Genomic DNA, 16,862 nt, shown 5'->3' with positions numbered 1-16,862 from the left:
CAATCACCACATCATCCGACAGTTATGCCAATGACCATTTTGGGACCTTGCAGGGTCCCCTTTGTTAAGGCACAGCACAGATATGATACTGTACTGTGCCTTGACAAAGGGGACCCTTCTTTGTGCCTACTTGGATTACCGTTGTCTTTGGGTTCTGCACCTGACGTGGCATTTACCTATGCTGTGCGATCCTTATGACTTGAATCTCTACTCCTAAATATGACTAGTCTGGCAACCCATGGTTTTATTTTGTGCTTAACAATTATAAACATAAGTATAAAGTTTATATGTTCTCAGGTGAATGATTGTGGCGATGGGGGGGGAGGGCACCGGCTTTAATGTTTTTAGCTCCCATCTATTGACCATTTTTACTGCTCCCTGCTCTCAGGTAATATACAGTAGATCACAGAGTACAATAAAGCCAATTGTTTCACCATTGCATTTTATTTTCAGACTGAGATGAAAGATGAGACAGACATGGCCTCAGTGTAATCAGCATACAATATGTAAACAATAGTTCCTAGCAGATCTCCCATATATATGTCAACCCAAACGCATGGATCTATGAGAAGCTTGAAGAGTTGTTCCTGTTCAGTTAATCAGCTTGCATCTGGTGAAAGGATAAGCATGACTGCAGCAGCATGAAGGATCGCTCTAGCACCATGTCTTCACACAGTCTCAGGAAATTGAATGTATGCTGGAATAGAATTTATGCTTGAGCGCGGTAAGCAGCAACCCTGGCTCTCAAAGCCTCCCATGCTTCTGCCAGCTTGGCTTTGCCTTCCTCTAATTTGGGCAGGAGCTGTTCTTTGAGGTTTTCAACCACGGGTGCAAGCCTCTGCCTTAGGTTTTCCAAATTCTGAGCAACCTGAGCCTTGTATTCCTCTGCTCTAGGGCCAGCATTTGCTTTCACCTCATCAAATTTCTCTACCAGCTTTTGCCTCAGCTCTTCTTTGTATGGGGCAATATTCGCTCTCAAGGATTCAACTTCAGAATGCAATCTTTTCTTCAGCTCTTCAATCTGAGGCTGGAGGTTTTTGTAAAAGCTTTCCAGGTTGTCCTTGGTTTGTTTCTTCAGGTTGTCCACCACTGGTGCAGCATTCTCCCTAAAAGCCTTCACCTGACCAGCCCAGTTCATCTGGAAGGTTTCAACATAGGGTTGGATCTTTTCTCTGAAAATTGGGATATCTTTCTGCAGCTCTGCACCGATTTCCTCCTTAAGTTTGAGCAGATAAGGATGCAGCTGTTTCTTAATGGCCAGGGCATTACTACTGACAGCATCATACTTGTCAGAGATTTTCAGGCTAAAAGAAAGAAAATATTTTTAAGTGCTATTCATGTTTCATATCACAGTGCAAAAACACAGTCAATCAGCATGGACTTTTTTTTTGCTTATTTACACATAAATGAGAGCCTTTTTAGTAGCCCTGATATGAAAGTTTCAGCATTTCATTCTATCTACAGTATATAAACTACTTTCATACCAGCAGTTTCTGCCCCCTTAAATAGACCCTGAAGTCTCTTTTTTTTTACCTGTTTTTGTCATGAAATCCTCTTAAGCATGAATGTCCCAGTTAAATCGCCGCATTCCCATGGCAGATGAGTGATTTATTACAGAAGAATAGACCTGCAAAGTTCTATAACTTTGCAGGTCGCAGATTGTGCTGCCCTGGAGAGGCAGAGCTTTGAGGTGTAGCTCTGCCTCTCCGCAATCAATCTCCACGGATCTCTGCCTCCTCCCCCCTCTCAGTGAAAGAAAACAGAGGGGTGAGGAGAGGCAGGGATCAGCAGAGATTGACTGCGGAGGAGGCAGAGCTACAGCTCAACGCTCTGCCTCTTCAAGGAAGTAAAGCCCGGCGAGCCCGGGAGCTTTGCAGGGCTATTCCTCTGTAATAAATCATTCATCTGCCGCGCGGATGTGGCGAGTTAACTGGGAGATTCATGCTTAAGAGGATTTTATGACAAAAACAGGTAAAAAAAAGAGACGCCAGAGTCTTTTTAAGGAGCAGAGACTGCTGGTACTGTAAAACGTCGCTTATCAACGAATCACCGCAATAATCCGCCACTCCCATCGGTCACACCGCTCGCTCATCACCGCAGGTCCCTCTCTCTGTCGTCTCTATGACTGAAGAGCGCTGTGCGCCGGTCAGGAGCCGCTTTCATTGGCTCCTGACCCGGTCAATAAATGCAAGCCAATGGGATTGGCTTACAGTGATGAGAGGGCCAGAAGCCAATGAAAATGGCTCCTGTCCGGCTCACAGAGCTCTGCTGTCATAGAGACGGCAGGGCGAGTGATCTGCGGCTAGGAAACGCAATTGGCGAGAGTGGTGGAACCGCGCGCGGTGTTTGAAATCCGGTTGAGCAAAGCATATATTATACTGTACATTTTTGGTTAATAGATTAGATGTTAAACTCAATAAATACAAGGGACCAGCTACTAACACAACCTTAAAGATCTCCAAATGTAACTCCCACTGGGAACAGACTCGAAAACTCCTATTTCGTTGGTATTATACCCCAAGAAGGTTAGCATCATTCTCAAATGAAGTTTCTCCCTTATGTTGGCATTGTGCATCCGCACAAGGTACACTAGTACACATGTTTTGGGATTGTCCAGTGATACTTACCTTCTGGAAACAGGTCGAGGCCTTGATAAACAACGCCTTTAAGCTAAAACTGACAATCTCACCACAATTAGCATTACTACTAGTGGGATTAGAGAAGCTCCCAAAACAAATCAGACCTCACATAACCCATGTTATACTGACAGCGCTCACACTTATATCCGCAAATTGGAAAACAGCAAACCAAATCTCCATAGAACAGTTAAAACATACAGTCAAAAGAAACCTGCTTATGGAACAAAAAATCAAAGACAGATCAATGGGGGGAAAATATGACTTTTACATCCCAGAGTCCTGGATAGGGAACTAATTCAACTAATTCATAGAATCAATATGGATCAATACTTAAGATTTCTTTTTCCTTTATTGTTATTAGGTTTTTTTAGTTCAATGCTAAGGCTATTATCGGTTAAATGTCCACTTAGACCAATTAAACAGATCTAAGTCATTTCATGATGGAAAAGCAAATGTCCAAATGCATGTACTAACTGATTAGTGAATTCCAAGATGCACGGTAATTTTTCAGTTATAATTCTTAACCTATTGAGGCTCCCTTGAGCCAGCTGATCAATAGGATCAGGTTTGTCCTTTCCAGGAGTAGGGAGAGAAAATTACCTCCAGCTGCTCTGAGAAATGACAAAACAACAATGAGTGCATAAATGAATATATACAGGTAAAAAAGATTAATCAGCATAAAATTCATGAGTACTGAGTGACTATTTATGGCGCTTTTGAACCCAAAGTGACTTTGTATGTAACAAGTATCGTTTTGTCTGAACACAATGTATGACCTTTTTCATTCAATAAACGTTTTATGAAAAAAAAAAAATAAATACAAGGGACATATGGACAGAAAAGACCATTTTTATGTACTCAGTTATATATTTTACAAACCTAATTCAGACAGTTATTCCCTGTTTACTTTTTTGATTAAACAAAGGAAGTGATTAAGGGGATAATTAATCAGAAGATACACTGGGCCTGATGCAGTAAATTCTAGTAAAGTTGTCGGGTGCAGTGAGCGCATGGCAATTATACCATTATTAGCGCAGGGGAAACACCGGCTGTCAACTCATTGGTGACACATGTATTTCCGGGTTATGCATGGGGCGCTAACGTATTAATCACCAGTGCTCCCCCACGCCAGTAATAGTAAGATTGCTGTGCTCTCCCTGTGCACGGCAACTTTACTGAAGTTTATTGCATCTGGCCCAGTGGCACTTATCTAATTCAGTTATTATGTTTTTTCCTAGGTGATATGTCAATAAAATGCCTTTTAAGTCGGTAACAGTAAATTCGGCAAGTGGACAAATCGGGCGCCGTCATTCACTCCCATAATAAATATCGTTTAATGGGCGCCCGACAGGAAAAAAGGGCGCCGGAGAAAAATAACGTTTTATAAGCGGCGCCCGGAGACTTTTACTGTTTTATAACTGCTTCTCATGATTACACATTATTTTATGATTTATAATTTTTAAAACATTATTTTTAAACGAAAAACAGTACAATCTTTTTTAAAACATTTTTAAACGAAAAACAGCACAATATTTTTTTCACACGTTATTAATGCTTATCACAGGGGGGTCTTAGGTTTAGGCACCACCAGGGGGGTCTTAGGTTTAGGCACCAACAGGGGGGTCTTAGGTTTAGGCACCAACAGGGGGGTCTTAGGTTTAGGCACCAACAGGGGGGTCTTAGGTTTAGGCACCACCAGGGGGGTCTTAGGTTTAGGCACCACCAGGGGGGTCTTAGGTTTAGGCACCACCAGGGGGGTCTTAGGTTTAGGCACCAACAGGGGGGTCTTAGGTTTAGGCACCATCAGGGGAGTCTTAGGTTTAGGCACCATCAGGGGAGTCTTAGGTTTAGGCACCATCAGGGGAGTCTTAGGTTTAGGCACCACCAGGGGGGTCTTAGGTTTAGGCACCACCAGGGAGTCTTAGGTTTAGGCACCATCAGGGGAGTCTTAGGTTTAGGCACCACCAGGGGGGTCTTAGGTTTAGGCACCAACACGGGGGTCTAGGGGTTAGTACAGGGAGGGTTACTTACAATTTTTTTTTAAACGTTATTATACGTTTCACTTTTTAAACGGAAGATTAACGTTTTCACAATTGCCAATTTCATGCACATTATTTAATGATTTATAACTTTATAAAACATTATTTTTTAAACGAAATATAGTACATTATATTTTTAAACGTTATCCATGTTTATCGTTTAAAACCCCGCGCCCTTTTTTCCCAGCGCCCCTTTTTAACGTACGCCTTTTAAGTCACCAACAAGTAAGAAAATACTTTATACTTTTTCATTTGCAGAGTGCTGAAAAGATATTTTAAACAGGAAATAATAAATTATCTCCTAGGAGAAAACAAAACATAAATTGAATAAGAGCCAATGGGTTTAAAATAAATAAAAGATTTCCTTAACTGACTAAATCGAAACTGTCTTTACTTTCCAGATGACCCGTGTAAAATAGAATCTAACAAATGTATCAAAAATATTAAATCCCACATTGAATGAAAATGACTGTTCTGTTCAAAACTTAGCTGGGTGGAGCACAGGAATTTGGGGCAGAGACGACATGAGAGTGAGGCTCCATAGATTTGTACTGAGATGAGCAATATAAATCTAGTACAGTAGCTGCACTGGAGAGAGTGTAATTAGATAATTTCAGTGCTTGGCTCAAAGGTTGCTCTTAAAGAGAGACTGATGCGAACAAAAATTGCAATTTTCACCTCGTAGTGTGCTTCAGTACTCTCAGTAGAGGTAAACCACTGCATCCAAAATGAGGGCTTTAGACCCCCAAATCCCTGGGGGACAATCCGGCCAGCGCTTTCTAAAAGAGGCAGAGCTTTCTGCTGTAGCTCTGCCTCTACCGATGTCAATCGCCACGGATCTCCACCTCTCCCTGCCCCTCTCAGTCTTCCTTCACAGACATGGGCGGGGAGAGCCAGAGATCTGCACGGTGATTGACGTCAGTAGAGGCAGAGCTACAGCTCAAAGCTCTGCCTCTTCGGGCAGCAAAATCCACGACCAAGAAAGTCGTGGGATTTTGCCCCGGGATTTGGGGGGTATAAAGTCCTCGTTTTGGCTCGGGATGCGGTGGTTTACCTCTACTGAGACTACTTAAGCGAACTCCGAGGTAAAAATAGCAATTTTTGTTCGCTACAGAGTCTCTTTAAGGCTCATAGAGATGCTCAGTTACTGTCACCTATAGTGATCATTGGGGTACTTGGCCCAAAGAGTGATCTTTAGGACACTTTTTTGGACACTCTGCTACTGTCGCCTGTAACAATCATAATGGTCATTGTGGGTGACAATTTATGGAATGATCCAGTGGCTCATAGCTTACATTACTGTATATCTGTCACATGCCAAGTAAAGGATTATTTACTTTGCCCGTAGTAAAATAATTGATCAAGTTCTGGTCAAATCACAAGTATAAATGCTTTGGAGCAGTTATTCATGACAGCAGTGTGGCCAATGCATTAATAATACTTGAACAAAAATTGTACATGGACCTCAGACTTCAATTAAAATGGTTTCATTTCAGACTGTAGTTCAGCTGCAGAATAACTGGAGCTTTAGTGCCAGTAGATGAGTTTGTCTTCAGTTCGACCTCATCCTGACCCCATTCACTAGTATAGCTAGGACATAAACAAATGTCAAACTGAAGCTAAACCAAAGGTAAATCAAAGTCAGACTTTATAACTTTGTATCCCTTGAGTGTCAGTATGATAGTCTTCCTTTGGAGTTGTTATAATAAGCATTACAAACCTATGCTGATGCAGAGCAAAACCAAACACAATTTATGCTTTGAGAAAAACTGATATGTTAAAACTTTTAATATGTTGCTTAAAAACCAATATAGCATGTAGGCCTGCTCTTGTTGGGGTGTTTTCCCCTCCTAGCTTGGACATATAGCCGTGAGGCTATGCTACTTTGTTAAGTAATATGAATATATCTTAATTTGATGGTTTATGTACTTTATGCACAGTTGCACTTTGTATAGGTCTCCTGAGGAAGCCCCCAGAGTTTTATGTGGGTGAAACATGTCGGAATAGTGGAGGGTGTTTGTGTGTAAATATTGTGTGTGTTTGTGTGTTTGTGTGTAAATATGCATTCTCCAACCCATAAAGCATGTTAGCATTGTTGTCCTCCTATGTAGACGATTTGATAGGCAGTACAGGCTATATTGTTTTTTTAGTGAACATATTAAAAGTTAAGTTTTAACGTATCAATTTCTCTCAAAGCATAAATTGTGTTTTGTTTCAATATTAAGCATTGCAGGCACTTCCATAGGGGCAATTGCCCAGGGCCCCAGAGCTTGTAGGCTTCCTATTATTGTGGAGATGTGGCGGGCACTGGTTGTCATCATCAGAGGGATGACACCTAACAGGCCAGTGTGCTCCTTATTCCTTCCTCAGCATATTCTTTTATCTACATGGCTCCCCATAGTGGCGTCTCACTGGCACATTACAGCCGTACATAAGTATATGAGTGCAGGGAACAGAGGAGAAGGTTGTAGGATAGAAGAAGATATGTGAAATTATGCTCCTTTGTGCTTTCAGAATTAGTGAGGAGGGAGGACAAAGGACATCTTGACATCAATATCTTGGTTGTTGGCAGGGCAGCCATCGGGGGGGGGGGGGGAACAACTGACACTGCAGTGAGGGGCCCAGGGCTTCTGGGGGCCCTGGCCCTCCTAAGTGCTGGAAGGGCCGCATGTGCTGGCTACGGGCCTGTGGCTCACTACCCAGCACACCGCACTCCAGCACTGAGAGAAGAGTGACATCAGCGCTTGAAAGGGGGGAGGCAGATGAGTGAACCCGCTACAGTGGACTTTCTATACTAGGGCACCACCTATATCTGGCTACAGGCTACCTATACTGGGGCACCACCTATAACTGGCTACTTAAACTGGGGGAACGTATACCTGGCTACTTATACTGGGGGCACCTATGCCTGGATACCTATACTGGGGGCACGTATACCTGGCTAGGGCAGGGGGACGAGCTGAGACAGAAGGGGACAAGAGGTAACACAGGGGGATGAAAGAGGCACAGGGGGAACAGAGGCAGACAAAAGAGGCACAGGAAAAAAGAGCGGGACAAAAGAAAACGGATAAAGGATAAGAACGGATCTACAAGTCCCTATCTCATTTGTTAACCTATATTTTGCTAGTATTTGGCTCCACCCTCAACATGCCATGGTCATGCCCACTTTTTGCCGCATCACGCACTTTGCGCACGAACACGGGGGTGGGGTGGCTAGTGGGCGGGCACAGCAACCAGTGGGAGGGCCCATGGAGTGGTGGCCCAGTTCTGATGATGTGTGAGGGCCCCAAAATTTCTGATGGCGGCCCTGGTTGTTGGTTGCCTACCCTAATACTGCTCCATGGGAAGGCTCTGTTCATTATTTCCCAGGGCCCCATTTTACATAAATCTGACCTTGATAATGACATTTACAAAAACTTTAAATTACTTACTCAAGAGTTTTTGCAATATCTGAAGACTCTGCCTGCTCCACCACCTCTTTACCAATCTCCCTTATCTTATGTAGGCCAGACTCAATCAATTCCTGAGCATGGTGAAGAGGTGTCTGGGGTTCTTCATGCTGCCAGGGGAAACGAGCTTGTGTTCCTAGAAGGAGAGACAAATAGTTGTGTATTCAGATAACATAACCACTCTGTGAATACATCAAAGCTACAAGTACCACTTTAATGCTAGGAATACACCATGGCCCATATGCAATGGTCCATTGACTTCTTCTTCGGAGTTTTCTCCTAAAGCTGGCCACTAATGGTCCAATTTCTAGCGAAAAATCGTTCGAGCGATCAGAAATTCTGATCGGATTGGTTGCGAATAATCACCATTGGTGGACACAATCAATTATGAACGAGTGAAAAAAATGTCGCCCGAATGAATTTTCGTCGAACGAAAATTTGGATGTTTTTGGTGGTCGTGATAGATAGGAAGCAATGATTGGTTAGTTGATGGTGTAGTGAACGATTTTTCATCCGATCAGAATTTCTGATCGCTCGAACGATTTTTCGCTAGAAATTGGACTGTTAGTGGCCAGCTTAAGTGATATTTGTACACTTGTCAATAAAATGACTTTTAATCTACCAGAAAGCAATAAAATACTCAAAATAATTTTGATAGTATATTTTTCATTTACTTTTTGGTACTTTTTTTATTTGAAGTGTGCTGGAAAGTTATTTTAGATTGAAAAATTATCTCTTAGGTGAAAACTCAAGTGCAAAAGTGAATTGCATATGGCCCTATGAGTTTTTTTGGGCAGATATGTATGGCTCAATAGATAATTTCCGACAGGTTCGATCTGATTTCGATCGTTGTTCTGATCGATTTTCTCATAGAAGGTAATGGAAATCGATCAGAAAAACGACTAGAAAATCGAGCGGCCAATAAATCTACCAAAAAAACTCATTGTGTATAAGAGAGTATCTTGTTCTGCATAAAAACAAAGGTATAGGTGAAGGGTGTCACAATTAATGAGGTAACAACCATAGTTAAAAAAGCAACACAAATAAAGACCATACGAAAATACAGTGGTAAAACTACAGGACAGTGAGCCTGGCTTGAGACTAAGGACCCAGTGGCGTAGCTAAGGAGCTATGGGCCCAGGTGCAAGTTTTACATGGGGCCCCCGCAAGCACTCTATACACAACAATTGATACGGCGCACCAAAACCAGCCAAAGATTTCCATAGAAAGGTGCAAGTAGGGGATGGGAAACAGTTTGTTAATGATCACTACTGTTTAAAGCATCTATAGAAGTGATTATTACCAGTACAGGGCCAATAGAGAGTTAATATTGTTCTGGAGGGTGGGCCCCTTGGGGCCCCTCTGACCCAAGGGCCCCGATGCAGTCGCCACCTCTGCAACCCCTATTGCTACACCACCGGAAGGACCTTAAAACACTACACTTTTTGTGCTTTTAATGCCCAAAGTGAGTGAAATATTTTAAACACAAAGAACTATAAAACTGTTTAGAGTAGCCTTATTATTCCTACATTTCTACAAAAAAACTGTGACAACCTGTGTAGGTTTTGGAGATATTTCATGCCACTACCTTTTCCTGGTGACCTTGTCATAGAGATAGGAAGTGTGAAGAAATCTAACTTCATATCACTTACTTTTCCTGGAAGTGAGGAGAAATCTCCTACTACCAGAGCCAAGATTGAAATAAAAATTGGATAGAGACTCAGTTTTTCCACCATTTCAAACTAAAATAAATAATTTTGCCTGGAGTTTCACCGTCAAATGCCTTAAACACGTTGCTGCTACACCACAAAGACTTTGGAACTCACTAGTAAACATGGGAGTATTGTAGTTTAGAAGAGCAGACATGAGAAACATTAGGATGGTAGAAAAGACATGTTTGGCAGAAGTAACTGCAGCTGCCTGGCAGTCTTATCTTCATTTCTACTCACATTACATGACAGACTTTGCACTAGTCAATATTCCTTCAAATGCAAGATGCAGCTAGTTACTCCTCACAAAGTTCTGAATAATTATGCAATGCCTGTTTGCTCTCCATCTAACTTGCTCCAAAACATGTTCTCAGGTTTCCAAACAATCCCTTTCTTTGCCACCAAGGTTATATTTAATCATCCAAACATTTTTACTATGATAGACCTCCTCTTTAGGCATCTACCGCTGTCAGTCCATCTTCTAAGAATTGCAGCTCTTTGTGTTTATCTCTTCAGCACAATATATAATATTCTCTAGTATATATAACCTTAGGCCGCGTTCACATTACAAACGCGAACGGGCACGCACGCAGAACGCAATGCGTACGAACGCACGTCATCCGCGTTTGTATGCGTTGCGTGGCTGATCCCATCACTGAAAAGTGAATGGGACAGCCACGCGTTTTGGCAAAAAAAGCGTGCAGCATGCGTTTCCGGACCGCACAGGTCCGGAACGCATGCAGTGTGAACATCAGACAGTGCACTCTATGCACTGTCTGATGTCGTGCGTGTCAGCCACCTGCACGCGTTTCCAAAACGCGGCTGGAAACGCATGCAGTGTGAACGGGGCCTTAGTCACTTCACATATTATACAATGCACACTGTTCCATCTGCCTCTCCAACTTTTTCACATATTTATTGGTGACTTAATGCTCTGTCTTCCTGTCTTGATCTGTGTTATATCTACTCACCTTTGTATGCTACGGGTTCTATACATTACAGAGTTGGGTTGACCATTGACATCAACATGCATAATATCTATAATAAAACTGCCCTGCACCCTCAAGAAATTCTGATTATTCTAAAGCAAGGTGAAAAACCCCTTGAAAGGTCCTGATCAATTTCCCAGAGAAGAAAAAAAAATGCTTTCTGACTCCACATGGTAATAAGACAGTCGGTCCTAATGCACTTGCTTCCATAACAGATCACTCAGTCGCACTCACAAAGTACTGTATATACTCGCGTATAAGCCTAATTTTTCAGTACAAAAAATGTGCTGAAAAGTTACCCCTTCGTCTTATATGCGAGTCAGTGGAGAAGAATGGATGGTGGAGCAGGTTTTGTTACTGGCAGAGGACCATAAGGATTGTGCACTAGTGAACCTGCTCTTGTCAGCTGCCTCCCTGCTGTGTCTGTACCCCTCATCCCCTGCAACATGGTGTGCAGAGTGCACTGCTCTGGACTATCTGTGTGCCCTGGCTTGTGGAGCGGTAGCATGCAAGCAGCGTGTCAGGGGTGCAATGATCCAAGTGTTCTTTCTGTGTGGCAATCAATGTCTATCTATGACACCATCTAGTGACATCTTGAGACACAGCTGTACCATCCTTGGGGCCCATCTGGCTATGGGGAGGGGGGCTGACTTGTACTGGGGGCACATATGGCTACTGTGGAAAAAGCTATACTGGGGAGGGGGGGCTTATACGTGAGTCAATAACTTTGTCTTGGTTACTGAGGGAAAAGTGGGTACCTCGGCTTATAGGCGGGTTGGCTTATATTGTAATAGTAAACCATTTTTACCATATACTGCCTTCTACCATTCCCTCTACACTACCACCACTATGTCTTGTGTACCATTTCATCTCAGGTTGTAAAGTCAGGAAAAGTCTATTGTTCAAAAAAGGTCATTTTGTTATATTTTATCTTTACACAATCAATTGAGATTACATTTTTTCTTGTTTTTGCTTTGGGTTTTTTAAAGTTTTTTTTTTTTTTTTTTTTTTTTTTAAGAGATACCCTAAATCATTAAACCTTTCTCCTCAGTTTTCACAAATTTCAGTAAAAAAAATAAAAAAATCCTTTTCTTCTAGCAAAAGAAGAAAAGTAATATCAAACACAACTAAATTCAAGACAACATATTTTGAGTACTTTTTTATTTGAAGGGGGCTAAAACGTTTTTTATTGCTAAGGTGTCAAAGCCCATCATGTTAGCAAATTCAGGAGAGAGGTTTATTGAATCAGGACTAACATTTTCTACAGGAAAACTGTTTTCTCATGGTTAAATTCTGGAGATGTAACATATAGGAACATATGCAATTAACTTTTTCTCCCGGGTTCTCTCCTACGAGATCATTTTTCAACTTTCAACCTTTTAGCATGTTGCAATTCAAAAATAGTACTATCAAAATTATTTAGTATATGTTCTTGCTTGCTGGTGGTTTAAAAGGTACTACCGTACTTTATGTGAAAATATCACCTAGGAGAAAACTCAGGTGAAAAAGTTCATTGCATATAGGCCATAAAACAGAAATGAATGGGCAGTTATTCTACAAGAGTGTTATATGCAAAATAAATAAATGAATTCCAAGACTGCAAAATCAAACCATTAATGTATTCAGTCAAAGTAATGAAGTGCAGATAATCAGGCACAAAAGCATCAACAATATACCATAAATAACACCCACTATCCGTCAATTCCCCTCCCTGTAGAGATGGACATGTAGTGCAGTCAAGTAACATGAGGTAAGGCGAATACTAGAATTGTGGCACTACAATAGCAGCACGCAGGGCCGGGCCGAGGCATAGGCTGGAGAGGCTCCAGCCTCAGGGCGCAGTGTAGGAGGGGGCGCAGAATTCATTCAGCTATCATTACTAATTGTGTTTTAAGCAGAAAGAAATAAGAAAAGGGGATACATGACAGTGACTGCATGCCAGATAACTAGATATTGAGGTGTTGGGGAGGTTGTGGGCCCTGTGGCACCTCTTAGTCTAATAGCAATCAGTGTGTGACGGCTGGGGTGGCAGGGATGGAGGGGCGCACTTTGGTGTCTCAGCCTTGGGTGCTGGAGGACCTTGTCCCGCCTCTGGCAGCACGTGGAATAATTATTGCGAAATGGAGTCTTTTCCAAGAAAACATTTCCACCAATTAACCACTCCTCCAAATATTCAGACACCTAGGAGTTATCTACTACCTTTTTGTGTGTAAAAACAACATAGTTGGCAGACTTGCACATCAAATACATTTCCTGCACCCTAGGCCATGTTCTGTGATTCCACTACTTTGAAAACCAAAATATGAATCACTAAAATGTATTCTGATTATTTCCCCTTAAAGTGAAACTCTAGGCAAATTTGGGGAAATTAGGGAAAGAATTCCCAAGAGTAAAATGCAGATAGAGGTTATAATTTTTCATCACGGTTTCTAAAACTACCGAAAAAGAGAATACAAAGTCTTGGCTGGCGCTCCACTTTAAGGGATTAACAGACATAAGCCCTTATTCAAATCACTTTTCTTTTAAATGACAAATGTAACGAGAAGGTTATGGAGACTGCCATATTTAAAACAACTTAAACATAAAACTTTTAAGCAATACCAGGTGCCTGGCTGTCCTGCTGATCCTCTGCCGCTAATACCTTTCGTCATGGATCCTGAACAAGCATGCAGCAGATCAGGTGTTCCTGACATCATTGTCAGATCTGAAAAGATTATCTGCATGCTTGTTTCTGGTGTGATTCAGACACTATGCAGTGAAATAGATCAGCAGGGCTGCCAGGCAACTGGTATTGTTTAAAAGGAAATAAATATGGCGGCCTCCATATTCTTCTCACTACAGTTGTCCTTTAAATAATATGAAGGTGGCAGTGTACAATATTCCTGTTTTATTTAAGCCGGAATATAAGGCTGAGAAACTGCTTATACATAAGTGCTAAATGCTTTTCTTGAGTAACAGATAATGGTTGGGTTCCATGTATGCACCTACCTGTAAGGAACAGGAGAGCGAGGGCTACAAATAAACCTCTCATGGCTGGCAGTCTGCTCTCCACACTGCAATTATAGCAAAACACAATATCTAAATACATGTATATATCCACATACACAAAAAGCAGACAGATATGATAAAAGTCCAATCGAAGCCCAATTGCTCAACCGCTGCATAAGTCAAAGACACCAGGGAGTCAACCAGTCAGTCAGCCCCTGGGCCTCAGAAGGTGTAGGGGAAGGTAGGTGAAATCAAGAATGACCAGGTCTCACATTTTTATTGTATAACTGTATAAATGCCCCATAGTGCATTTATACTGTGATACAGTAAAAATTTGAGCTTTTATAGCCTTTAAATAGACTATGAAGCGAGAATAAATCTCGCTTTAGAGCTCATAGTTAGCAGGGGCACGTGTGCCCCTGCTAAACCGCCGCTATAGCGCCGCTAAAAGGGGGTCCCTTCACCCCCAAACCCCCCACTGCGACACTTGGTCGCAGACTTGGTCGCTCCTGGAGGCAGGGCTAGCGGCTGCAGCCCTGCCTCCAGTCGCGTCTATCAGCGGCGCATCGCCGCCTCTCCCCTGCCCCTCTCAGTGAAGGAAGACTCAGAGGGGTGGGGGAGAGGCGGAGATACGCGCTGACAGCCCTGCCCCAACCAGGAAGCGCTCCCCCGCTGAAACGAGGGGATTTGGGGGTGAAGGGACACCCGTTAAGCCACCGGATAGCGGCGTTTTAGCAGGGGCACATGTGCCCATGCTATCTATGAGGTCTGAAGCGAGATTTATTCTCGCTTCAGACTCTCTTTAAACCCTGGTCGAGAGCCGGTCGTTTTTGATTTTAAATATGATGAAAGTGCCTCTTTTTAAAGTTATGCTTTCACAACAGACTCACTTACAGCAATATGAGTAGTTTTCCTGTCATAATATAATGATTTACACAGATTATCCCAAACACTGTTTTCACATTATTATTATTATTATTATTATTATGATTAATAATAATAATAATAATTTAGAGGCATATGTTGCTCTATGATGCTATGCAAGTAACATAAAATACAGATCGCACCCTACTTACAAATATCCCAGTTTACTAGATTTCAGAGATACAAAGTTGTCTTCATGTACAAAATATACAATACTGTTTTTTTATTACATATTTTTATTGTAAAATGTTACAGTATTGTCTAGACTATTGTAAGTAGTCAGAGGCATAGCTAGAGATTATGGGGCTCCATAGCATAATTTATATGGGGCCTCAGATGGAGGTACTCTTGAGTAATGCCACCTGCCGCTACCCTATGGATATGAGTTGACTGAGCAATGTACACTCCTATGCAATGTACACTGCAAACAGTTTATGGGCACAAAGCTAAAGTCAGAGGATGGAGAAACACAGGAAAACTAATAGCTAACACACCAATTACCACTTGGGCCCCTTATGTTCTAGGGCCCCACAAAAGTTGCTATGGCTGTTGCTACGCCCCAGTAAGTAATGCAAACACTTTAAAACCACACTGAAAACAACAGATAAAGCATAATTTATACTATATGTCCAAATCCAGAGTTGTCCAAAAGTAAATCATTTATCCACATTTTACTATGTTTAACACAGGATTTAACTTTCAAACAATATCCTAGAATGGAAGCTGTTTGTAAGTAGGGGACCTCCTGTAGTATGAAATAGTAATACACAAACACACACATGCACAACTTGGGTAGCACAGATAATATAATGGCAAGCAGCCAACCTTGTAAGAATAATAGGGAGGTATTGCCCATTATAACACAAGACGCTCCACCCATAAAGCTTACAAAGGATAAAGCAACATCCAGGAGGTCCTGCATGAAACACTGTATGACCATAGGAGCTCTTACCTTCTCTCTCTGCTGGTTAGCTGCTAATGGGATCTATGGGCAAAGGCATGATTTTTATACAGCTGCACACACGTACAGCTCTGGCTTTATCAGCTAAGATAAGCTTTGTCTGCATTTTAACATGTGGAACTTGAGGAGTAAAGTTCAAGATGATGAGCCAGGCAAACACACGGATCTGCTGTCTCATTCCCAACCCTAGACACACCAGTCACATATATATTATCATCAGATAGAGGCAGGTGTCTTGTTGTACATTTGATAACACATGTTACTTCTAGATAAGTGTGTGTGCGCAATTAATATTGTTATCATTGGGGAAAAAGAACAGACTATCACCACCTCAATTCCAGATCTTTACTTTCACACTAACCATCTGGTTATTGCTTATTGTGTTAGGTGGGTTGCAGTTTTCTGTAGTTTCTGCAATGGCATCCCAGATTGAAGGATAAGTGTATGTATTAGGGCCCATTTCCACTTGTGCTGCACGCGCCTGCGAGACAGCCCTCCCGGGTCTGCGGGTACGCAGACGAATCCCATCAGCCGTGCCATGCACAGCTATGGAATTAATTCGCAGCCTCCCGCACAACTTCGGATCGAAATGCCAGCCGAAACGCTAGCGCGAGTGATTCGGCTGGCGGCGCTATTACTTTCTATGGCAGAGTTTCCCCGTGCAATTTGCCTGCGGGGAAACTCTGCGGATTCGGCCCGGTTTCCGCAATAGTGGAAACGGGCCCTTAATAAGCCAGATTAGCCTCCAAATCGCAAAGCAGGTCATTTGGACACCTGCGGCGCTATGATAAAATGTGCGCCCCATAGATCGCAATGTTAATTGTGGCTGTAGCAGCACCCGGGGGTAATTAGGCACCGCTGGCATCCCGATAACAATACCGGGATTGTGGGCAGCACCCAATAAATAGCATCAGCAAGGGCATATTTAGTGGCAAAGGTGATGTGTACATTGGTGGGGGGTGGTTAGGCTTCGAGGGGGGCAGGGCTGGCTTTAGGTTTCACAGCACCCTGAGCAAAACCTGATTTTTTTTGCCTCCCTTCATCCTCTTCGCGCACGCACACACACACATATATACACGCACGCCCGCCCGCACGCACACACACGCACACACACACACATATATATATACACACACTCGCACACACACATACACATATATACAC

The 16,862-nt window shown here is 42.4% G+C and overlaps 1 protein-coding gene and 1 long non-coding RNA gene across 4 annotated transcripts in view; one reads left to right on the top strand and one right to left on the bottom strand.

Moving 5' to 3' along the window:
- Positions 1 to 16,862, top strand: part of LOC137521535 (uncharacterized) — a 70,524-nt gene that overhangs the window by 28,071 nt on the left and 25,591 nt on the right. The window lies entirely within an intron of this gene.
- LOC137521533 (apolipoprotein A-I-like) overlaps positions 426 to 16,862 on the bottom strand; it is a 40,361-nt gene continuing 23,924 nt past the window's right edge. For 2 of the 3 annotated variants that reach the window (XM_068240913.1, XM_068240916.1), the window contains exons 2-4: positions 13,814 to 13,878; positions 8,110 to 8,263; positions 426 to 1,304 (exon numbers count right to left, since the gene is read on the bottom strand). In XM_068240913.1, the coding sequence (XP_068097014.1) occupies positions 710 to 1,304; positions 8,110 to 8,263; positions 13,814 to 13,856 (792 nt within the window). In that variant the 5' untranslated portion in view covers positions 13,857 to 13,878 and the 3' untranslated portion in view covers positions 426 to 709. Of the gene's footprint in view, positions 1,305 to 8,109; positions 8,264 to 13,813; positions 13,879 to 15,689; positions 15,713 to 16,862 lie in introns of those variants that run through there. The other variant, XM_068240914.1, reaches the window with a different exon arrangement.

The sequence above is a fragment of the Hyperolius riggenbachi genome, chromosome 6 (genome assembly GCF_040937935.1).
Source record: "Hyperolius riggenbachi isolate aHypRig1 chromosome 6, aHypRig1.pri, whole genome shotgun sequence".
NCBI lineage: Eukaryota > Metazoa > Chordata > Amphibia > Anura > Hyperoliidae > Hyperolius > Hyperolius riggenbachi.
The sequence above is the reverse complement of the archived record's forward strand: the minus strand, read 5'-3'. Positions and strand labels throughout refer to the sequence as shown.